The 25,148-nt window shown below is 36.8% G+C and overlaps 1 protein-coding gene across 6 annotated transcripts in view; it reads left to right on the top strand.

The window, feature by feature from the left end:
* Positions 1–25,148, top strand: part of TBC1D5 (TBC1 domain family member 5) — a 295,713-nt gene that overhangs the window by 264,188 nt on the left and 6,377 nt on the right. For 4 of the 6 annotated variants that reach the window (XM_048950415.1, XM_048950416.1, XM_048950417.1 and 1 more), the window contains 4 exons: positions 2,949–2,981; positions 6,348–6,447; positions 21,252–21,331; positions 22,060–22,236. In XM_048950415.1, coding sequence (XP_048806372.1) covers positions 2,949–2,981; positions 6,348–6,447; positions 21,252–21,331; positions 22,060–22,236 — 390 coding nt within the window. The remainder of the gene's footprint in view (positions 1–2,948; positions 2,982–6,347; positions 6,448–21,251; positions 21,332–22,059; positions 22,237–25,148) is intronic. The other 2 variants (XM_048950418.1, XM_048950420.1) reach the window with 1 other exon arrangement.

The raw sequence follows: 25,148 nt of genomic DNA, 5'->3' as shown, positions 1-25,148 counted from the left end.
AGATGGACAAAACTAATTTTTCTTTCAATTCCTGAATAGTAAGACTGAAAACTTACTGTTAGCATGAAGGAAAGGCATTACAGACCTGAATTCGTGAATTGATATTCCCAGTTTTCTAGTTCCATGTTAAGCTGCATGTCATGTATCTGGCAGAAAGCTTGCTTAAACTGATAAAAGCAAGGATGAAAAAGAATGGCTTCTGCCAAAACAATTTTTCTTCAGACCTTGGCTTGTGTAAGATGATAAATTCCAGTGACCTTAATCATTTTTGCAAACCTTATTGCAGCTTGTAAAGTGATGAACTGTAAAAGAATAGTATTACTCTGTCACAACTGTAAAACTTGCTGTAATCTGTTCTTGAAGGTGATGACCATTGTCAGTTAGTTAGTTATACGTGTTTTTCAGAAATAGTAAAATTTGTTGAAAAAATGAGTTGTGGTGGAAGATCTCACTTGAGTCCACATAGCTCAGGAAAAAGGAAGGGTATAAAAATTTTATTTCCTGAGCTGTCTTCATAAAGGTGAGAAGATAGATGAAAGGAAAGGTAATAAAAAGGAATGAATGAGCTTTGGACAAAATGGAGGCACTAGAACTGTATAGATTTTTTTAAAAATAGGGTAGAAATGGCAAATGATTCATCACAGAGAAATCAGTTTTTGGGGAAAAAGTGAAAAGGAGATGTAGCAATGTAGGCAAGGTTCTGGGTACGGAGAAGGGGAAAGACAAATATGAGAAACATGTATGTAAATCAGTTTTTTTGTTTGTTTGTTTGTTTGTTTGTTTGTTTTGCAGATTCAGTCTAACCACAAGAAAAATAGTTGGAGATGTGTATATGGAGTTATTCGAATAAATTTTTTCTTTGATTATAAATGCTTCCCTATACTACCCTAACTTAGATGGTTCGTGAAATATAAATCAATGAGGCATCACAAATAGCATAGTTCCTTTTCATTCTCCTGTTAAATTAATAACTGATCATCTGTAAGGTTCTAAATCATCAGTAATGCTGAAAGTGTGGTAAGGTTTTTGAAATTCCAGGACTACATTTTCAGAAAATATTGTTAATATGTTTTACTGTAAAATAACATCATTTAATTTGCACATCTGATGCAGTGATCCCTTTTGTTTTTTATTTGCTGTTTGATTTAGTTTTCTTCCTCATCATACAGCTCGTAATACTTACATGCTTTGTAAGACACTGTTCTCAATAATTTGGCAATGATTTTTTGTCCCAATAGTTATTTAGATTATTTTTTAATTTTGTGGTCAACTAGTTAACCTTTGAGAGCTGTGACTGAGAGGGTTTAAGTCACTGTTCGTGTTTCTGATACTGCATCTGTCAGATTAGCTGAAAGGTCAGTTTCTTAAGGAAAGGGTGAACCATGTTTTCCTTTTAACTTCCATTTGGTCAGTTCAAAGAATGTATGGGTCTTTGCTCATGTGTAAGAGGGATCAAATTCCCAAAGTGTCTTTGTACACAAAATAAAAATGGTATCTAGGGAACTTACAGGCTCAGCACAGTGTAACACTAACTTGGCACTTACAGGAAGGAGCAGCAAATACTTCTAGACACGAATTGACAGCATCTGCACAATAGCAGCTATAAATCGGTTGTTTCAATTATTATTGCCAAAGAATTTGACTTTAGAATATTGGAAAAAATGTGTACTTTCTCTGGAGTGCTTTTTGATTTTGCTTCTTACCTTTACAAAGCTGTGAAACATTCATAATTTGCAGAACAATTTTTGAAAGATACTGTAAGTAGATTGGTGTTAGAAATGTTGATTGAAAGTGACTTTTGCTCTAACTTCTACTTGGAAAAGTACAGTTACTGACATTGGATCAAGTCAGTGGCTTTGAATAGGAACTCTTCCAGTGCTGCACTGCTCTCCTAATGGAGAATATTCTCCTAATGAGCATTTTGAACCTCATAAGAGGCAATTTTTGGCCTTCTATATCATCTGCCACTGCTGAGAATTGATGTACATCTTCTTTGTAATTCCACGTTGTTGCAGCTCCCAGTAAAAATTTTAGTCTCCTGTTTGCCAAAATAAACAAGCCCAAGACTATTCTCTAGACCCATAACGATCACAGTAGCCCATATTGGACCTATTCCAGTTTCTCAGCATCCTTCTTGAACTGATGCTCTCAGTGAGGCCTGAAGAGCACTCAATAAAGAAGAGTATTGACTTTCCTGGGTCTGCTGCCCACATTCCTCCTAATGTAGCCGAGAGCACTGTTTGCACTAGTTGTGATGTGAGCACTTTGTTAGTTCTCATTGAGCCCAGCAGATACTGCTGCCTCCATATTCTTTTCAACAAGCCTGAAGCACAGCTAGTTCTTTTCCTATCTTTATAAGTGCATTGTTTGTTTGCTTGTTTTTTTTCCCAGGTGCAGAATTTTGCATCTGTTAAAGGTTCTTGAACAGAAACTTCAAAAGCATGTATTTCGCTTAGGCCTCCAATGTCTCATGGTCTTTATGAATTGAAGTTCTGACTGAGTGGCAACCACACCTCCCAGTCTGAATCTTCCTTCCATCATTTGAAAACGCACTGAGATCACCTTCTGTTTCCTCACACGGGCTGCCAATGAAGATATTCACCAATATCTCCATAACAGCCCCTCAGGTTACTGTGCTCATTTCCAACCTCCTACTGGATGTCATGCCATTTACTCAACTATTTGAGCTTGATGGGTCTGACCAGTTTTCAGCCCACATATAATCTTTTGGTTCAGCGCATACCTCCTCACCTAGCAAATGATAGAGCTTTTGGAAATGTGTCATGATGTATGATATTGAATCCGCTTTTCTCCATTCATCTGCATGGCCAGTCATTTCATCACACCAGGTAATCAGATGGGCCAAGCATGATTTGCTCTTAGTAAATCCTTGTCAACCTTTCTTGACTCTTGTCTTGTCCTTTTACATGTTGGAAATTGTTTCCAAGAGGACATACTCTACGATTTTTCCAAGGACTAAGGTGAGGCCAACTATTATGCAGTTTCTTAGATCCTCCTTTCTATTTTCTTTAATATGAGTGTAAAATTAACCTTTCTTCAGTCATCAAGATCATTCTATAATAGCAGTGATTTTTCATGAATCAGCCATGGGTGTTACAGCCACTCCATCAGCTCTCTCAGCACCCATGAGTTAACTCACAATATCTCAAGTATTTGAGCACATTTGACCTCTTAAGGTATTCACTAACCTGTCCATGCTGTACATGCAAAGTTCTAGGAGTAGATATTACGTAAAATGCTGTAGGCAGAAATGGTGTTGCTGCAGACTTTTCCATATTGTCCATAATTTTGTTATCTCACCTAATAAGCAATAGGCCTATATTTTCTTCAAACCTCCTTTTGTTTCTCTCATACTTTCAAAATTCCTTCTTGTTACCCTTTCATGTCCTGCATTAATTTTAGCTCCAGTTGGGCTTTGTCCTTCCAAATGTTGTTGCTGTGCCCAAACAATGTTTGTGTGCTTGTCTTTTGTTCCCTGTCATTGTATATATATATGCATTTATCATATATGCGTTCATATATATATCAATATATATGCGTTTATCGTTTTAGTTCATTAAGAAATTCCTTGCCCAGCCAACTGGGCCTTCAGCATATCTTCACCGTAAATACTGCTATCCAGACTTTTTCCTTTCTGCCATAGGGCTAAAGGGAAACAATACAAGGATTCCTGTCCCCTTCACCCTTGCTCAAGAGCCCTACAGTTACTTTTGAGGTAAAATGATTTCATATCACCATGTAATTGGTGTCTGCATGAAAAAGCAGAAAGCAGTCAGAACACTAGGTGATCCCAAGTAGTTTTTCTGCAACATGGGCCTTGCATCATACAGTAGTCTTCCTGCTACCAGGAGCTACAAGGTGCAAGTTTCTATCCTTAGGAGTGCATTTCTTCTTCCCACTCTGTCAAGTCTCAGTTGCAACTTCCCTGTCCAGGGGATAAACTTTTATGCTTTGAAAGATCCTGACAGTCTCCTGTTAGTTATCAATGCACACTGGCCACTACTCACCTGCAACTCTAGCAGAGAAAACCACCCACTCAAATGGTCACCCTCATGGGACAATCACCTGCCACAGTGCTGCAGGTGACTCTCCCAGAAGGGCACTGTCTCATAGCACATAATCACCATTTGGATGTTGTCTTCTTATGCAGTACATCTGGGTCCCTTGTGTGTCAAATGCAAAGTTAACTGTCTTGCTATTTGTTCATCCTGCATTCAATGCTCCTTGGTGCTTTTTCTGAGGGTGCCAGATAAACAATAAGCTCAATGTGCATTCGTTCATTCAGCCCTTTGCAAGATTTCGTACTTGGCAGGAAACCTCTTGCACTGTCTGTGAGTTCCTGGCCACATTACCCTCCTTTGTGAGCACTGGGTATGCTGAATGCTTCTGCTGCCCATGTTAGATGCCAGCTGAGCTGAAGGAGCAATGTAGTAAGCATCTGTCTCACATGCCAGATGACGAAGAACTTTTGTGCCATTGAAAAGGTTAGTTATATAATCTGATCAAGTGGATAGAGCTGTCCAAAAGTATTTAAAAATCAATTTACTGCTGTTGTGATCTGTGAATAAGAAGAAATAGTGTGGGAAAAATATAAATTACCAGATGTTAAATTTTCATATTCCATTGTACAAGATAAACTGTGCTTCAATTACTACTATTTTTTATAAAGTTGAAAATGTTATTTTATATTAAGATACTTGAATACTGCTGCCTCTCCCCATCTTATAGCTAGATCTGAAGTGCACTGGCAATCTAAAACTGATGGTAGATTATTTCTTGCAGTCATTAGCTATACATACAAGGTCTTCTGCGGAGACTAATCGAGAAGCAATGCAGATATGCATGTGTAGGTTGTGACAGAACTGCAGGCTTTGAATGAGGTTAACCTTTCAGAAACAATAAATTGCCAACATCAACTCAATCCCTTTGAGGCTTAAGTTCTCAAAAGCATGCGGGATGAGTAAAATAAGGTGAGGGCTTAATAACAAGAAAATAGTAGTGAAAAATTATTTCATATCTATAGATTGTAGGTGTGATGAAAAGGTGCATAGCCAGAAAATGATATTGCTGGATCTTGCCAAATGCTACCGTTAAATTTCTCTTTATTCATCAGTTGCGTTTGGATATATGCTGCGTACTCTTCTGTTTCCTTTACTTACGTCTGTGTCACAGTTTGTGGTGGAGATTAAAATCATTTGTATGTGTAAAACAAGATTGTTTCATTTTCTTTATTCTTACTGAGCAGTTTTGCATTTATTTCATTTGAAATGTAATTCACACTCTTACATTCAGCAATCTCCATCAAAAAGAGTATGATAAAACTGTAAAACTCTAAGAAAAACAAGATGCTCACAAGTTACTTTGCCTTCATCTTCTTCAATTTAATTGTGTTCTTAAATAAACAAGCAAAAAACTGTTTAATATTGAGTATGTCTAAGCTTTAAAGGTATTCTTCTAAAGAAGTGCTGAACTTTTTCCCAGAATCATCTTCAAAGTTGAGACTGGATGCATTTGTAAATAGCAAACAAGGTTCAAAGTTCAGAGTTCAAAGAGAAATTGTTGGTTGATGTAGTTTCTATTGCGGATATGGATCATATGGCTTAACACTGGGCCTTAAAATGATTTTTTTAATGGTATTTTAAATTGTACTTGGTGCATTTTTATTAAATAACTTGATAATGTAGAGTCACTGTATTACAGTGAGTTAAATTAGTTTTCACCTAAATGCTACGTGATAGGTTTTGTGGAATTCCAGTTGCCTGGGCAGGTTTTGCATACATATAGAGCATATGTGACACAAATAAATATCCCAAAATATATGATGATAGTGCATCATTGAGGTATAACATTAGGTTTCATTAAATATGTCTTGAAATAGAAAAGTAATGTTTCTAAGCTTTTAAAGAAATTGCTGTAAAAATTACTCTAACAGAAGTGTGAATTTTTCTCTTTGATGAGTTTTTCAGCCATTACTGTTGTGCTGTGTACAACCAAAACTAATAGGTAACCTGGAAAATAAATGTGAATTCTTAACCTTTCCTGGATAATGTATGGGAATGTAGGCAGGGGTTTGTTGGACTCTTTAGATGAAAAAATAATATTAAAAAAAACTGAAGCATTAATACTAAGCCCTATATCCACGAAATCACGAAAGAATTTACAAGTCTTTTAATAAATACGTCCATAGTGATTCTCCTCATTTCCAAAATTTTCTCAAAAGCAAAGAAGTAGGAAAAATTAGAAGACACCAAAACATTTCAGAAGTTGTATAACCAATTTTACTGTATGTCATATAAATATGTTGGTTTTTTTAATGCTTATTGTAGGAGGAGGAATTGGAGGCCCAAATTTCATTCCTACAAGGGCAGCTAAATGACTTGGAAGCCATGTGCAAATATTGTGCAAAGATGATGAACACACATCTTGGTAAGTGCCGTACCCTATATTAACCTAATAATCTTTGCAAAGGCTCTTCTCATGTTTGGATTAGAACAAAATAATATTTATGTAGTACTCTGCATATTATTTTAGATGTCACAAAAAAAAAAAAATTAATTAATGTATGCAATTATTCAAAAAAGACAAAGATGTCCTAGAAGGAGTGCCTTGGAGGGCCACAAAGATGATAAAGGATCTGGACCATCTCCCAGATGAGGAAAGGCTGAGTAACCTGGGTCGGTTCGGGCTGGGGAAAAGAAGACTGAGCAGGAATCTGATGAATGTTTATAAATATGTAAAGGAAGATGTGTTGCAAGTGGATAAGGCCAGGCTCATCTCAGTGGTGTGTACTGATGGGACAAGAAGTAATGGTGTAAAATTTTCAAAGAGTAATGGTGTAAAATTTTCATAAGAGGTTCCATACTAACATGCTAAAGAACTTCTTTATGGTAAGGGTGATGAAGCACTGGAACAGGCTGCCCAGACAGGCTGTGGAGTATCCATCTCTAGAGATATTCAAGACACACCTGGATGCCTACTTGTGTGAAGGGAAACTGCTTAAGTAGTGGGGCTGGACTCGATGATCTCTTGAGGTCCTTTCCTGAGGTTGTCCTGAGCCCTGAGGTTCTATGATTTGGTATCGTACTGTCATACCATTAAACTTGAGAGTATATTAGCTGCTGACAGTGCTAAGAAAAAATTAGTCATTTTAGCACAGATAGTCTTTGTTCTAAAGATTTTGTGGTTTGTTAGAGGTGTGCTAGAACTCACATCTCATTCTGTGAGCTTGTCTGCAGTTCAGCAGTCCCAGAATCATACTTGGTGCATGTAGTGATAGTTGTATAAAATCCGAATACTTTCTTTAAATATAACATCTGCACAGTGTACACTGGTCAATTTCATTTTGTAAAAATGTGTTACTGTAGGCTGGCTACTTTGTAGTGTTTTGCTTAGACCAGAGGAAATATGTTAAAATGAAAGCTACCTTGGGAAGAAAATCAACAAATATTGCATTCTATAATTTGATTTATATATTGCCAAGACTAATCAGAAAAAAAAAAAAATAAACAAAAAGCTTCAGTCGATTCAGGTATTAAATATACTTAGCTAGACTTTGATAAAAGCAGTATTTTTAAACTGTGTTGAACCAAAGTCCAAAGGTTACTATATTTAGTTATGTGCAAAAAGCACCATTATTAAGAAATCAGAGCACAAGTGCAATGATTTCAAAGTTTGTTTATATCCTGCAACATCACAGTCGAAGCAAAATAATTTCAAATTGAGTGTTTCAGTGGGTAGAACTAAATATACATTACCTAAATTTACAGGTCAAAAAGATGTGAAAGCCAAGTTGTACTTGCATTTTCATTTTCTTTTATGTGTGTCCGTATAATTTTAGTAGCCACTATTACCATCCTAGGAAAAGCTATAAATACTGTGTTATTTGAAAGTTTGGAATCACAGCCTTCAAAAGCCAAGTGTAAACCTCTAAGCACAGCTGTTTTATTCTGCTGTAGTGTATTCCTTCTGCAAGGGCATCTGGGCAACGGGTTAAACAAATGCACATAAATCCTTTAGCAATTAACAGTTAATTACAACAAATAGAACACAAGAGAGTCCGAGATGCCACCAACCTTACCAGTTCCTGCTTCTGTTGCAAACTGAAGAGCTTACCTGTCTGCAGGTTAGCTAGCAGATGATCCATGGGAAGCCAGGAATAAAACCACCAAGACTCTTGCCAGTATGACCTGTGCAAAAATCTGTCAGGCGATCTGAGCAGCACACATCAGCAAGCTGATCAAGAAAATTCTCAATAGTTCCAGCGAGCAACCCCCAAGGATTGTTTGCAGAGTCCATCCATTACTCATTGCTTCAAGAAATGACAGTAAAATAAAACTCAGAAAAAACCTGGTCGTTTCTAGGTCAGAGGAAAGGTTAGTAAGGGCTGCTATTGTAACTAGTCTAATACTGCCTCAGGTATCTCTTACCGATGAAAATTACTGTATTTCAGGACCCAAGAGCAGATAACAATGAATTATATACACATAGTGATCAAAATCTCTCAACAGTCTTTGCTAGCTGAGACGCTTTTTGATTCTCTTAAATAGGTTACTTTTTACAGCAGAACATTTTTATTGTCTTCCTTTGAATTTTTTAGGGCTTTCAATATGCTTTTTCTGGTGGGTTAATCAGGTCAGGATATGCTATATTAGCAACTGCAAAGCAAAGTGGTAATTTAACAAAGGGAAGGTCATTTCTTTACTTCCACGTGATAATTCCTCTTTTTTGACATGTGTAGTGCAGCATGACATTAGTACACTTTGACGGGTTCAGGTGATAATCCACTATGATCGTTAAAATTTTGTGACGCACAGCTTTTTAATCACAGGATTTTATCATCCAGGTGTAATCAGGAAATGTTTACATCTATGTTCCTTGTATTTGATTATGTTGAAATTCACTTGCTGTCATTCGGCTTTTTAGCTGAATAAGTCGGGTTATTCTGCAATGTACTCTGTTACCTGCTAGGAAATGCAGACTCTGCTGTCATGCATTTAATAGTTGGCTAAATTATTAATAAAAACATACGGATATGCAAAACTTGAGGAGTCACCCAAAATAAGTTCCTTCTAAGTTCTGTCTAAGTTCTGCTTTTTAAATCCTGTTCTAAATAGTTTGTGCAAACTTTGTTACTCAATTATTAGCTTTTTTTCTGCATTGTATTTGCAGCTTGCTTTTTAACGATGTAGTGTTAATTCCAGCTTATAGAGATGTATATCCACTGTGCAGCACAGAACTACTCAATTGGCACTATGAACTGAGAGTATGAAACAATTGTAGGATGTGCTTTCTCTTACAGGGGGGATCCTGAATACCATCAGGACAGTTACGTTATGATGTGATAGAGATGTCATGTTATAGCTCAGAAATGATTGAGATAATCAGAAGTTATCTGTTTTTCTAGTAATTTACATCTAGCAATTTACATCTGTGCATGAAATACAATTATATTACTATTTTATATTATATACTATACCTTTATATGATATCTTTTTAGAAATTTTTTTTTTTTTAATTAAAATCTCAGTCAGAACTTTTTGCCTCATAAAGTCACCAGATTTCTTTTTACCAAGAACTTTGCCTTTCTATAGGTTTCAGCAAATACCTTTAATTAGTGCTTTTTTTTTTTTTTTTTTTTTTTTTTTTTTTTTTTATAGAACATGAGGAATGACCACAAGGGATAGAAAAGCAGTTTTTATTTTGTTCGTGTATTCAAAGATGCTTTTATTAAATGTTTATCTACTTCCGCAAATAACACACACGGTGAACCACACAGCAACGACATAATTAACTGCTGTAATATCAAGGGATGTTACCATGGTAATGAATGTTGATTCTGCAATATTACTACTGATTGCTATGTGTAGAAATTAGAAATAGGCTTTTGATCATGAAAACAGAGGAAAGTCACTGTGTGGTTTTTGTCTCCTTCTTAGAGCTGTGCAGCAGAAAGGGCTTTAATTTTCATCCCCCTTCACCACTGAAGCATTGCTGGGGTGGAATGCCTTTTAATGCCTCCAAGGATAATTGTTGAAATTTGTGTATGTAGAACTGACAGACAGTAAGGCAGATTTTGCTTCTGTTACCACCCTTTTCCACCAGCTTGTCATAGCTTTCAAAAGAAAGAATTCCGTATGTTCCATTTTTCCATTAATGAAATGAAAATGCATCCAATCTTGTAAGCCTGTCCTGCGGCTTTGTTTGTAATATAAATGCAGAATAGTACTCAGCTGACAGTGAAAGAATATATTTGCCACAGCTATTACTGCTTCAGCATTATCACAGATATATTTTTTCTGATGTTTCGTTTTTACACACACTGGCCTTTTTCGAGGAGTAATATCCCCCTGTGCCTTCACTAATACAGTAATTTTCTTCAGCTTTTTTTTTTCTGAGGTACTTTTCTGTAGTGCTCATAAACTCCTCAGGGCTCAATGATTCAGAAAGCTGTAATGTACTGGTTAAATATTGCAGTATTGTAACCTAACATAAAGTTACTTATTTCTTGAATAATTTTAATTGCTTCTTCTTTTTCTTTAACTTGTCAGAAGAGAGGGATTGAGGTAGCAGGTGCTATCAGATGTCATATTTCTCCTGTTCAATGTGACCTCTGTCTGATGTCTTAGAGCAGATCATGAATCATTTCTGTAAGAAATTGACACCCCAGTATCACTCCAGATGTCCCACAGTATCTGCTGGTGGGCTCCTCTCTTCACATTTGACATGAGTTGAGTTTGAAGTGTTGGTGAAGTCAGTCCCGAGGTTCTCAGACAGCCAAGCTTCATTACATCTCAGGCCTGAGACCACACAGTGTTGTTATGTGGCAGTTCAAATGACTGCAGTTAACAATAGTGCCATCTGCTTTTCTGGTATCCTTAGGGTTTGGTTTTTGTCAGTACCCACCCAGGATTAAAGCACAAACTTTTAGCAAAAGGTCAATAGAAATTCTGGAGAAGCATAAACCCTCCAATGGCCTGTAATAACATGAGAGGTTATGAAAGATGTTTATGAGTTGGACAGTTTTGCTCCAGAGAGAAAAGTGATGAATTTTAAAATGTCATCTGTTTATAAGAGACAGGAACCAATCCGTCATCACTGCTCTTAAAACTGAAGTACCTAATATTTGTTTCCAGCAGAGATGCAGCTTCAGACCTCCAAGAATGTGAAAATGCAAGTGCAGCAAGTCCTTTTCATGAGAGAAAATTTTCAGCTGTGTGGATCTTTATATAGAAACTATTCCTTTCTGATAGGTAATTGATCAGGTTGTGAAAGTGTAGGAACTAAGATCATTCCACTCTTGCTTTTGCTTAAGGGCTGGACTGGATAAATACAGGCATGTTGCTTCCACAGTGAGCTGGGGTCCAGGTGCAATTTAGCTACTTTTTCACAGCACAGACCTCTGCTAATAAGCCCTGTATATTCACATCAGCTCTGCAAAGAGTAAGTTCACGTGGTTCTGCACAGCGCCCTAGAAATATGTGCAAAGGTACCCAACGAAGATATAACCATGTTTATGCAGAATAAATATGTCTGCCTGCTTTTATGAGCTTCATCTTCTTACTGGCGCTACTACTGGTAGAGAATAGTCCAACCTTTTGGCTTTCCTGGGCCACACTGAGTGAAGAAGAATTGTCTTGGGCCATATATGCATAGGTTGCTCCAAAAGTAATGCCTTCTATTTATTTCCATGGAAATTATAACAGATACCAAGAGCACATAATAAAATAGGAAGCATTACTTTCGGAGCAGCCCTCATAATGTATATGTAATATAGTTAAAGTATATAAGGAACAAAACTTTTTTTTTTTTTTTTAATTGAAACATAAGCAAAAGAGAGCAACAAAACCATAAAACTAGTGGGATATCTTACCAGTTTTTTGTGGAACCGATACATCGGGCTGGTTCAATGGAAGTGATTGCCATTCTTTGTGAGCTCCCAAGGTTGGCAATTTTAATTACATTTTGCTCTTCTTGAACTTCACCCTTGAAAACTGCTGTTCACAAATGTACGTGCTGCCAAAAAGCAGTATCATGTAAGGTGTGATTGTGAAGCGAGGGTTATTTCTCTCTGGTAAGATTGGACTTGATCGTGTCATATTTTTTACCTGACTGTCTGATTGCAACTCTACACATTCCATTTCAAAATTCACAGCTGTTGTGTTTATGTTAACTGAAAATGGAGTTGCAAATATACCAAAAAATTCATGATTTTTTTTGCAATCTGGAAACCTATTCTCAAATTTCTTTATCAAAGCAGAAAGCAAGGTGCGTATTTTTCACTGTTCACAGAACTGTGTTTAGCCAATGTATGATAATGCATGCAATTAATAACTGCAGTTAGCCTTGCACTGTGCCCTCCATGTGTCTTGATTTCAGTCCAAACAGTACCTATTGCACATCAATACATCAACACATGGTCGTTGTGAGCAATGGGCCAAATTGGGCTGCTCAGTGTGGAAGAGCCACCACCATGATGGTGTAGGGCAGGAGGTGGCCACAAGACAGGCTGGGCTGGGCCACATGCAGCCCACAGGCTGTGGATTGGACATGAGTGAGCTAGAAGGACATTCAGATGGGTCTCTGAAAAAAGTTGTTCCATACTGGGCTGACCCTGTACAGGGTTATCCTGAGAATGCATTTTCTAATTTGACTTCTGCTATCTGTAATATGTTCCTATGTCCTTCATAGTATTCCAGTGCATCTCTGCTCCTCCAGCACAGCTTATAAAAGGGAAGCAGAAAGGGAAGTTCATCCCCCCTCCTAAACATCACCAGCATTGTGCCACAGCAATGCCTGCTCTAAGCTTTCTTATGTAGAGTGTAGGTAATTGCTTGCTTACAAAATGCCTGGAAGTTATGGCATCACAGTTAAATAAAATAAAATAAAATAAAATAAAATAAAATAAAATAAAATAAAATAAAATAAAGTAAGTCTTTTACCTTTTAACTAGGTGGCTTACTGTTCACAGAGAGCATCTTTGGTAAGATAACAGGACACGTCCCTGCCACAGGCATCAGGAAATGCTGGCAACTGTAAGACTCACTTAGAGTTATACTGCCTGACATCTCCCAGACTAACATTACTCAGAAGACTCATTAAACATAGTTCAAAGCCACCTTTTCACTGCAATTATTGCAAACATGGTGAGCACGAAAGGAAGAATAAAAATACAGAACAGAAACTTACAGGATATAGTTGCTAGTATAATTTCAGTCATTGTGTGCAATAGCACCTTTAAAACCTTAATTACGTTGGCTTAATCCACCCCTCTTACAATAGTCAGCGGCATTGTTGCAGTGATGTGTTTTATTATGAAGATCTCTTGCAGTGGGGGAGGGAGAGGAGGAAAAAGTTGACTTAATTGATCATTATTTGGAGGCTGATACATCACTCAGTATAGATCTTGGTACACTACTTGTAAAATGTACACAATATAATACTCAATTCTTGTTTTATCATGCGATAAGATGAAAGGTTTTGAAATTTTTGTAAGGATAGAATGAGATTGGAATGGAAACTATTCTGGTGCCTTGAGTTGAAATGAAATATTTTATCTTTTTTTTTTTTTTTTTTTTTTTAAGATTATTAGTTCATTAAGTGAGTTTCCTCATGCTCAGCACATGAATAAAACTATCCACACTTCATAAACCCGGAGTGTTTAGAAATGCTGTAAGTTAAAAAGACTGCAACAAACACAGCCCTTTGAGTCTAAGTGGGTTTCTTCTTGGTTAAATATAAAGATATAAAATATCCAATAAATACCAATAAATGAAGAGCACTAACGGATTTATTTAACAATACAGAAGTAGTTACTGTGAAACAAATGTTTGTTATATAAATTTGTTTTCAGGCTCTCCCTTCTGGTCATACTCTATTTTTATGTCTAGATACAGATACACGTATGTGTCCAGGAAGAATAAAAGTATAATTTTTAGTGTTCCATGAAATTAAAACACCTTTTTGTCCCATGAAGGTGACTCTTAAGGTCAAATACATACAGTTAACAACTGTGCTAATCCTGAAAGTCCAGCTGTGATAGGCACCTACAAACCCTTTCATCTCAGCAGTCCTGATAAAAATGGGAAGATTAAAATAATGACGCTTACATATTCCGTAATTACCTACATTAAGACCTTTCCTTGCAAGTTTCAGCTAATTGCTGTCACGGTATTTCTTTCCATCATTTGTTGTTTCTTTAACTTTGTAGGATGAGCATCTCCCTTCTGCTGACTGCTATTGACCGTGCACCCTTTCCTTCACAGCATCTCTTAGGCTTTGATCTGTCTGTGATATCAGCTTTAGAGGACTAAAACCTTGATAGAACTAAATTCCAGCATGACTGAATTGTTAACTTACCCGTTATTTCCATAAAGATCTTTGGTATTCTTTTAACTGAACCATACTGTTGTCACTGTTTTGCTTGTTATTTTCCTTAACATCTACATTTCATTTAATCGGGCAGCTGAGCAGGGACATATATAATGTATTTCCTTCACTTTTTGTGTTTTGTTTAGCCATTTATGGTTGTCCATCATGTTGAGAACACTTGTCATCGTTAGGAGAAGAGCATAGAAGCTACTTGAATGATGCTAGAAACCGTTTTCACTGAAGAGGACTGCAGATAATAAATGAACCAGGTCACATGGAAAAGTCCCTATATTCAGAACAGAGCAGCAGCAGGACCAAAACTTACAGAAAGAGCAGACAGGAAGTCAGTTTGCGCAGATTTATCAAATCTATACAAGACATTCAAAAGGGCAGAGGAAAAATAAGGCAAACAGGAAAATGGCTTTCCTTTAACATGTTTCTAATTATTTTTGTTAATGGAAATGTAACTGCACTTCACAGCTGGGATTGATGTGCTTTTCTGTTTTAATCTGGGCACAAATTCAGCACTACTGTCAATAATGTACTCCCAAGGACTTCTGAGTAAGTGAGACAAATATGACTCAGAGCTTACAAGATCTTTCTTTTTTTTAAGTCAAAGCTAATGTAAATTGCAGTCTCTTCTACTAGATGAAACAGTTTCATAGGAAGCTATCATGCTACTGAATGGACTCACTGTAGAATTCAGTCATTTCTGAGATCAAACATCTAAGGAACAATACAACAGAACATGTAGTCATCTTAGTCAAAACCCATATATACTCTTTGGATATCTAGAAAGTCTTAAAGAGCACAACACTGGTTTTAGGAGTAGCACCCATCTTCTCATGGCACATATAACACTAATGTCTTCTTTTACAGAAATGCCACCAATGTAAAGATTTAGAAACAACAGTCTGCAGTGAACATAGACTAGATTTAATAGCTGACTGATATTTCTTAAATGAAGCAATAGCTATGAGGCAAACAAAAAAGTCTCAAAAAATCACCAAAAAATAGTTTAAAAATACATATGAGTAACTAAAACAAAATAGTTCAAGTTAGTATCTGTGCTGTATCAGACTCTACCCATAAGGAGAACAGAAGGTCCTGTAGTTGTTAAGATCCATAATTTCTCTATTTATGCTACTTGAAAATGGAAAGCACCTGTATCAGAATGAGTATTCCTTCTTAATAAAGAAGTCTTTAGTTTAGATGCTTTAGCTTTCCTTCCAGGTTGACATATTTCTTTACTGATGACACGCATCATAGAAAATGTCCTTAAGTATGTTTTAAATAGAACTTTAGGCTTTTATGGATGTTTGCTGTCAAAACTCTCAATCTATCCATGTTTTCATGTGGCATTTACCACAGTGGTATTTGAGTAAATCATTCTGCTTGTAAAATCAAAAGCAGTTTTAATTAATTCAGCCATACAAAGAGTAGACAACTGTGCATTTTAGAAATCTCTATGTAATCTACAAAAACTGCCTTTTGCACAACCATAGCAATTTTTTAGTGTATTGTTTGCAATCCATTGCAATTTAAATCATTTAGATTGTGAGGAAATGAAATAGTACAGTTTTCCCTTAGGATAGGCTGCAATTTCTTATGGCTATTAAGATTGTCACTTATGCAGAACAAATTGTCGTTTGCTTGTCACTTCACACTATGGTTGTTTTTTTTTATTTCTAGTGAATGTAAACAGCAATAGGAAGACAACCATTCCACAGAAGGAAGGAGAAGAAAAAAATCACCTTGAACTTTCAGAAAAAAACATTGCTCAAAAAAATTCAGAGGGTAGTGGTCCTAGTAGGTATTTGTAGTCATAGGTAAAGAAGGATGCATATGAGACATGCAGATGTCATTTGTCTCAATACAATCAGTGATCAAGAATGTAAGCAGTGTGGGATAGTACACGGTCTCACCACCATCAGGGCCAAAATTTATTAAAAAAATCATTTCTGTATATCAAGAGCATGCTCTGACACCTGTCATGGGAGGCACACATCTATGCTTTTTCTGTGTTCTCTTTGGAATCACAGAGTGTCTGTGTATACACTGTTGTCATTGAACACCTTAGCACTGGCATAAAAACAATGTATACGTTAAACAAGATTTGAAGGAACGAATTTTCCTCCCGGAAGTCCATAACTCTTCTAGTAGAAATAAAGTATTTGCAGTAAAAACAGAGAAAAAATTATTATCAGAAGCAAAATGTCAGTCCATCCTTAAAGCTTTCTAATGGTAATGAAAAAAGATGTCTTGCTATTACTAGTATAATGTTGGAAATTTTGGAAATATTTCATTGCAAAAATGATAAAAAAGAACTGGAACACAAGATTTCTTTGAAGGCTTTGATATCTGTGTGAATTTGAGTGTTTTTTGTTTTTTCATTAGGAATATAACAGTGCTGAAGTGGCACACATCTCTTCCCTTACTGCTGATGACATTTGCAATGAGAATGCCTTTTTGCACTGAGACTTTGAATCAAGGATGAAAAACATAGGCTTAACATTATTCTAGCACAATTGGTTGTTCACAAATCACTAATCATGTACTACTAATAAAAAGGTATCATTCATAATGTAGTTTGCAGCTCTTTGTAGTTAGCTCCTCTCAGCAGAAGGCACCTTCCTGAGAAGGTCCTGGGAAGAGATGGGGTTAAACTGGAAATTTGGAGAGAAATGCACTGCAAAAGGACAAAGGAATAGGAGAAAGGAAAGAACCTAAGAATGATGGTAATAAGGTCATTGCCAGATTCAGTCTTCTCCTACGCATTGCCAGTTTCTTAGTAGTCTTCTCCTACGCATGATCTGTGTCAGTAGAAAGTTAAGTACAGGTTATGCCTTGATCCTGCTGGACTATAGGCGTGTGTAATTCCCACCTCCCTGGTGGAAATGAAGAGGTGCAGATTTGTCTTTCACACAAATAGCCATGAGATGGCTGAGACAGATGCATTCAGCAGACTAGTTTTCCCACCGGTGCTACTATCTGTCCTCATTTAGCACCGCTCTGTGTAGGTTTCTAGTATCTGTTTTGAAGCCATACTTATTTTTCAGTGAATGTTAGTTTACTTAATGAGTACCTAAAATAATTAGGCCAAACATACCAGCTTTTTCACCTTCAAAGAGAAAATTTGGTCTGTAAATGTAATAGCTTTTGAACAGCCCCTTTCCCTGGATGAGGAGCTCAGCAGTTACTGTACTCACCATCATGCAATATGTAGCAGTTCGGTCATCAAAGAGCATAAGCCTTCTTTAATTTTACTGCTAGGGGCTGATGTGGATTATCTTCCTCCTTTCAACTTGGTACAGCAAATTATAGTGTATATACAGTTTAAATTTTAGAATTTAGGGAGAGGAAATCTTGCTTCTCAAAAGAAGTACTTCTACAGTGAGTTTTCATATGAAGTTATTTACAAGATGAGTAAAATGTAAGAGCAGGAAATGGAAACTATTTCATCATAATTCTTCAGTTGTTTCAGCTAGCTTTTTGCCACCTTAACACTGAATACTCTCTTTTCCTATATTTTGTAGAAAAGGACAAAAATGCAATCATCTGCATATTATACCTCTGTAGTTACAATTGTCTTTAATATATATCAAGGTGTAATCTCCCTAAGGAAGTGGTTATTAGCTGGTCAATTATCTATCAAACTGCAATGAATCTTCTGATTTGATAATAAGTTTTCAAAATGTATTCTCGTGAATTACATAAAAAAGCATTTCTTAGCTTATGAGTCTTGATTGAGGACCACCATTACAGTGCGTAATGTTGCTGACTTCTGAGGAGAAGAGCAATATCATAACAAATGTCATGCTTCCTGGCACTCATAGAGTGCTTCAACCAAACTGGATTGCAAGGGAGGAGAACGTGACTGAAGAGGCACTCATTCATGCAGAGTCGCATTGCCTTTATGCTTCTTTCCTCTAAAGATTTTATATTATACTCCTTTACTGATTATCCAGGGAAAATGAGCGAGCTCTGATCAATTTGGTCTCCATACTTAGCACTTATTTGGTAAATAATAAGCTATGCATTCAAAAGGGATGAATGTATTAAATAGGAAGCTGGGTGCAGTACAAGGACATATTCAGAAGAAGAAAAATTCACTGCCAGTTCCACAGGGAAACCTTCATTCTTTTTCACTGTAGTAGAAAAGGACATTCCGATTTATGATCTTATGTCACTACGATTACCAGGGGGAAAAGTGGCTGATTACAGAGATTTGCACATTTGGACTTTTTTCTGTGCTAAGTAGAAGAGTGTCCAGAACTGTGCTCCAACAAATTCACAATGGGCATTCTTCCAAAATATATTCTAATGTTTTTAACTGGTTAAAAAATGATGATAGTAATAATAATAATAATGATAATAGTAATAGGCCCTCTTTATCCAAAACTTATGTCATCTTGTACTTGAAAATTCAAGGGAAAATGTTTGAAATGCTACAATTCTTTATTAGACAACTTTGAAGTGTTTTCAACCTTTTCTCCCAATCTTTTTTTCTTTGACGCTAATACTAAAATGTGGTATTAATCTTTCTAAAGTAAATATGTAATTATACGAACATTACGAACATTTGTATTGATTTTTACTGCTGACATTCATCATTCCATTCATAAATTCTTAAAAATCTCGATACATTTCTTCACAGTAAAAACTGATTTTGGCTGCAATTATAGATTTTTTATTTTTTTTTTTTAATGCTGACTTATAAACATCTGTAAAGAACAGAAATAATAATAGATAATTTCCACATCATGAGGAAGGTCAACATTTACTCTCACTCCTTTATTTTCCCCATTGTTTTTAGATCTCCCATGTTTATCTTTAGCAGGTTTGATGCCTGTCTTGAACTATTTTCCTCGTGCATCTGCTTAGTCATTATGCATACCTTAATTGCATGTTTGTAATTTATGTGCGGGATCAGTCACTACAGATATATTTTTATTTCTAATGCTGAGAAATGGAAAAGATGGTTGAATTCGGGTTGTGATTATGTATTATTTTCCTGCCTATGAAAGCTTCGACTTTGGACTCCTGATTTTTAAAGATCTGAATCTTTTAAAAGTAGAATATTGTTACTGTTTATTAAACAGTGGAAAATCACTATCTGAAGTATGATTTTATAAGTAAATATTTACGTATTTTATTTACCAAGTTGAAGGATAGGACTAAGTATGTGTAAGAGATATTAAAAGAGAAAGCAGTGTTGTTTTTTTATCCTTTCTCTCAATTCACAATGCTATCTATTTGAGGAAAGATCTAATTTCACATTATTTCTAGCCTTGATAATGCAATCTTTCTGGTGTAAGATTCATGCCAGACTTTGTTCAATTGCACTGTTTGATTTCATTGCTGCCGGAATCTTCTCCTGTTGTATGATAAATAATAAGTGCTAAATAGTGTAAACTTGGATCTCGTTGTTCAGATGCGCTCTATGCAAGGCTGAGTCATCCTACTACCCCATCATTGCTCTTGACCTTGATCATACTGCCTTTCAGAACTCGTCTGCTGTTGCCTTCCACAGCTCTTTTATTCCTCCTTCTTCACAGATAGCTTCTCTACAAGTTCATTTATAGTTTAGGTTTGGATCCTTTCCCTTCATTGTCCTTCCTGTTCATCATTTATACCTACTACTAATTTCTGGCCCTCACACAATTTCAAAATTATTTATAGGCGAATTTTAAATCCACATTTCTACCTTTACATTCTTATCTAGTCCAGTCTCCACATCTCATTCTTTCGCTGTTCCTTCTGTAAACACAAAACTTAAGCCATATTGCACAATGTTTTTAACATGAAACCTCACGCACTAAGTTGTCAGTGTCTTCGTATTTATCCTTGTCAGTGTTCTTTTTTTTGGCCTTTCACTGATTGGGGCCCTAAACCTGTAAGACAGTTTTAACAACAAACAAATGAAATGTGTCTACATAATGGTACAAAGCTCTAGTTGTTTAGCACCTAGGTTACAGATATTTATGAGCAGCAAATCTTTGTTCCCAGATGGACATCACTGAAGGATTTGGGCTTAGCTCTATGTGTGTAAGGCACCAGTGGCACAAAAGAGTGTCCTTTAATTTTCAATTGAAAGATACTATCTCGCATTGTAAATGGATTGTTAAGATTGACTGGTGTTTAAGGCTTGAGGAGGAAAGGAGCAGTTAGGAGGCTGGGGAATGACCTGCTGTAGATAAAGATTTTGCACAGTTCTTGAGGCTGGTTTGGACTGCAAGTCAGAATTGTGTAGAACTTCCCTGGTGTAGGGAAAACCACTGCAGCTCCATCTCTGGTGTGTATGGCATGCACCATATACCAGCTTCTTGAAATACTCCTTGGAGGACCACTGTAGAAACAGAAGACAGGTGTCTTCTGAAATGGCAGTATTGCACATCTCCTTCTGCCTCATAAATTTTGCTCAGCCCTGAGTTTTTCATCTAAAGGAAGGGACTGAAAAGGCGGTGAGTCGTGTTATAGAGAAAAAGAGTATTCCAGTGTTTGCAGTGGCCGGGATCTAAATGAAACTTGCTGACCTCCTGCTCAAAGATGGAAGTAATTCCATTGGCCACAGAGGCCAATGTTTTATTCTAGAGCCCATAAGCAATGAGCCCTCAGTACCTTGGGGCAGTAGAGGTCTAGCAAAAGTGCAGGAGCCAGCAGGAGCCTGGCAGCACTGATGTGTTTTGCTGGCCCCACTTCTAGAGCTAATAAGGTTGTCAGCCTCCAGGTCTGTCTGAAATTGTGTTTGCAGGTCACAAGGTTTCATTATGAGGATGTAAATCAGTGGTAAGTTGGCAGCACATTAGAGGTTATTTAGGGAATGTTCTCTCTTTACCTTTTTTTTTGTTTTGGTGTTGCAGGAAATATTCAGGAAGTCATATTACAAGAACACTTGGAAAAAGAAGATGAAATTCTGGTTTCCTTGGCTGGTTTGAAGCAGGTATAATGATTGCTTAACTTAACCTTCTTGTATCCCTCTGCACTATTAATCCTCTTTTTTCCCCTTTTTTAATTGCCTTTGTATACTGCTGTTTTATTTTCTGTTATAGCTGTTTTACTAATACTAATGCATTGAGCATTGCAGAGCACTTTTATTTAGAAAGCAAAACTGAGCTATAAGGAGTTCAAATAAATTGCACAGTGTCTGCTGCCTGAATTGTTCTGGAGAGGCCTTGAAAAAGAGCTGAGGCAACACAGTTCCAACTTCAGCATTTTTCTTAGTGCAACATGTGCATGCTGTGTAATAATCGTATTTATGTCTCCATTATTTTATTGAGTTGCCACTTGAGTGTCATTCAACCTAAAGAAAAAATGCTACATATATAAAATGAGAATGCTAATGAGCATCTGAAGCTCTGATTTTACTATATTCTACTCCCTGGAAATTCATTTTACCAGGAATGATGTGACATGCTAACTATAAGTGGAAACATCAGCAGTTTCGTTCTTTTTAGATTTGTTTTCCAGACTCTGTAACAACAACATTGCAATTATATTTACATCTTTACATCTTTAGCCTATATAGATATTAAGACTGGCTTATTTCCTATCATCAAAGAGATGGTTATGGGGAAATAGTGTTTGAAAGCACTGTGCATGGAGCTTTAAAAAATTCAGAATTCCCCCAGAGTTCTAACTTGCAGTTTTTCCTCTCCCATTCAACAACAGATAAAAGATATTCTGAAGGGTTCCCTGCGTTTCAACCAGAGCCAACTGGAAGCTGAAGAAAATGAGCAAATCACGATAGCAGATGACCATTACTGCTCCAACAGTCAGAACAAAGGGACTGGTGATATCCTGAAGGGACCCGTTATGACAAAGCAACAGTTGATGTCAGGACGACAGGTAAGTCTAGAGTATTTCGAACAGTCTGCTGACGGAATTAGTCTTGCATTTCTCTTTGGCATGGCTGACACTGCATGAGGCACACCATTTACAGCACACTCACCCTTTTAAAAAAGATGAGTTCTGTCAGAAACACAACTTATTTCTTGCTGAGATGGTCTGGCCTTAAGCAGTGAGACCCAAGTTTTCTGGTTCATATGGAACCATGATTATTTGCATCAATTCTTCTATTGTAGTGTTATACTCCACATACAGATATTGAAGTCAAAATGTTTGCATTGTTTGCTGAGAGTAGTTCTTCTTTCAGATTTTTAAATCTACTTCTGAGGTTAATTTCCTACAAACATCTCAAAACTGGAGGCAAATAATCCCATATCAATTGATTGCTCTTATTGTCCTTCCATTATGTAAGAGCTGATTGTCGGCATTGCAGTGTATCCTTGGCCAGTGCTGAAAAGGAAATAGCAAGGAGGTTAGTTTTACCTTCTACTTCATTGTATTGACTTTCTCCTGGAATCAGTAAATATTTTCACATACAAAGCATTCAGTAACAGGACACATTCACACACACAGTTATTTTTCTCTAAAGGTAAAACTTCCATCTTTATCTAAAACTCAGTCTGACTCAAATGTGATCTTCAAAGCAATTGCTTTTTTATATGCATATTTCTATATCCTTTTCCTTCTTAGACTCATCTGCCAGGCCACAGCTGACACTCACAGCTGTAAATGAGTGGCACCACTGTCACCACAGTCTAGCTCAGTCTGCAATCAAGTTAACTCCTGACAAGTCGACCTAGGAACTCATTTTGAATTATTTATTCTCAAATAATAGCACAGTTGCTTTGATTTATGATACACAATCCTGCTGATTTAGATCATTTTAGGAATAAACAAATATAAATAATATTTTACTTATATTTTGATACTGAAATTTTTTTTTTTTTTTTTTTTTACTTAGTACTGGCAGATTCACAGGCTGAAAAAAAAACCTGATGGTAGTAAGTTGGAGCATAATGATGTCCTAATTTTCATTTTATTTCCTAGCTTTTTTACTAAAAAGTATTTTTTACTTCCACACAGAAATGGCAGATAGTATTTGTTGCTATTTTTATTTGGATTTATTATAGAAACTGGAAGATAGAATGCCATATGAGCTAACAGCATGCAGTGTTACTGTGTGCTGGAGAAGCCCTAACTCAGACACCTATCACTCAGCAGAAGTGCTTGGGCATTGCATTCTGAGCACTGGCAGTGGGCAGCTGAAGCTTGCTCTGTGAAGGTTTCTTTCCAATGGAAACTTTGAGGGCTCATCCCAGTGTGTAGTCAGAATATGTGCCTCTAAACTGAGCAGCGCTAACTCAGAGTTAACTGTTGGCCTAAACTAGGCCACATCACTGCCTTTTAGTTCTGGTGAAGAAAATGGACTGCTGTAGGTCTATCTGGGAGCAATTATGGAGAGCTGCAGGGGGCTTAAGAATTCCAACCATCTCTAGTTCTCTTAATGCATTTCTTTCTAAAGAAAATTTACTGTATTTGCAGTTTTTTTGACTTTGATTATGTTTAATGTGACTTGCTGTAGAGATTTTTCTCTAGTGAAATTATAGGGACAATTCTGGAACAGCAGGAAAAGGTACAGGTGTAGCTATCATGTAATGGAGTCTTTTGTGCGTGGTTGTAACATAGGTATAAGTTTTCATCTTCTAAATCTTTTTTGCCTCAAGCTCTTTTCTGGAAAGTGAAGATAAGGATACAGCCCTTCTTTGGAAATGAAAGCTGCAAAATTAAAAATGCGAAAAATGAAGATAAAAGCTCAGCGAAGTAGAGCATTTGTTGGAATGTTTGGCTTTGGTAGCAGTGTGCGGTTGACAAACAGAAGGCTTCTGTTGCTAAATAATGAATGATAATTAACACATTATCTTGCCTTTATGTCGATTCAGAGAAGGAGGCGAAATGAGCTGCCGTTCTTCTCAGCTTTCTTGAATTGTGTTCTTATGGTTAGTTTTAACTCATTCACAGTATGAAGGAGATTGAAATAAGCCCAGTGCTAGGAGCTGATATTCATCAGGAAAAAATGTTTGGAGAAGCCATATGGCAATGGGCGTAAGGTTGTTAACTTTCAAAGCTACCGGAAGTATAATTCTGTCATTTTTCATTTATTCAGTAGTGGCAGCAGATGGGAGAAAACATGGTTCACGTCAGCATGAGTTTCCTGAAATAGGCAGAACAAGGAGAGAGGAGGTATTTTACCTCTGGAAAAAGTACCAAAATACCACTGTGATGTAGGGGTAAGCAGACGTTTACAGGAGGTCCTTTTTATATCATTTTTGAGTCAATATAAGTAGTCTGCTGCTCGTCTGATACTTCAGGGATCTGTTGATCTCTTTAACTCAAACAGGAAGTATTGTTAGAATGAAAAATAGTGTTGCAAAGCCCAACACTGACAAAAAGAATTTAGGATAAGTGGTTCTCTTTCTTTTCCCTTCATTAGGGAACAGGATGCTTTGCAAAATTATGCTATGCAAAACCAATTTTTTTTTAAGCAGAACTTGTGAATTTACAGCACCAGCACAAAGTGCTTCTAATCAGGCATCCTTGCTGGAGTTCACTGCCATAAGGTAGACAGCCTGTTAGCCAACCTTGGAGATGCCAAGCAGAGAAAAGAAAATATTGATCTTGCTGGGCAATTGTGTCATAATTCCTGTGGCAGAATCACAGAGTGATTGAGATTGGCAGAGACGTCTGGGGCCCATCTGCTCCAACTCAGAGCAGGCTGCCAGGCCCATGTCCAGGAATGCTTTAAAGATCTCCAAGGAGACCCCACAGCCTCTCTGAGCAACCTGTGCCAGTGCCCACCTAGTCAAGAAGCATTTCCTGATGTTCAAAGAGAACCTCATGTGTGCCAGATTTTG

The sequence above is a fragment of the Lagopus muta genome, chromosome 7, assembly GCF_023343835.1.
Source record: "Lagopus muta isolate bLagMut1 chromosome 7, bLagMut1 primary, whole genome shotgun sequence".
Taxonomy (NCBI): domain Eukaryota; kingdom Metazoa; phylum Chordata; class Aves; order Galliformes; family Phasianidae; genus Lagopus; species Lagopus muta.
This window is presented reverse-complemented; position numbering and strand designations above follow the sequence as displayed.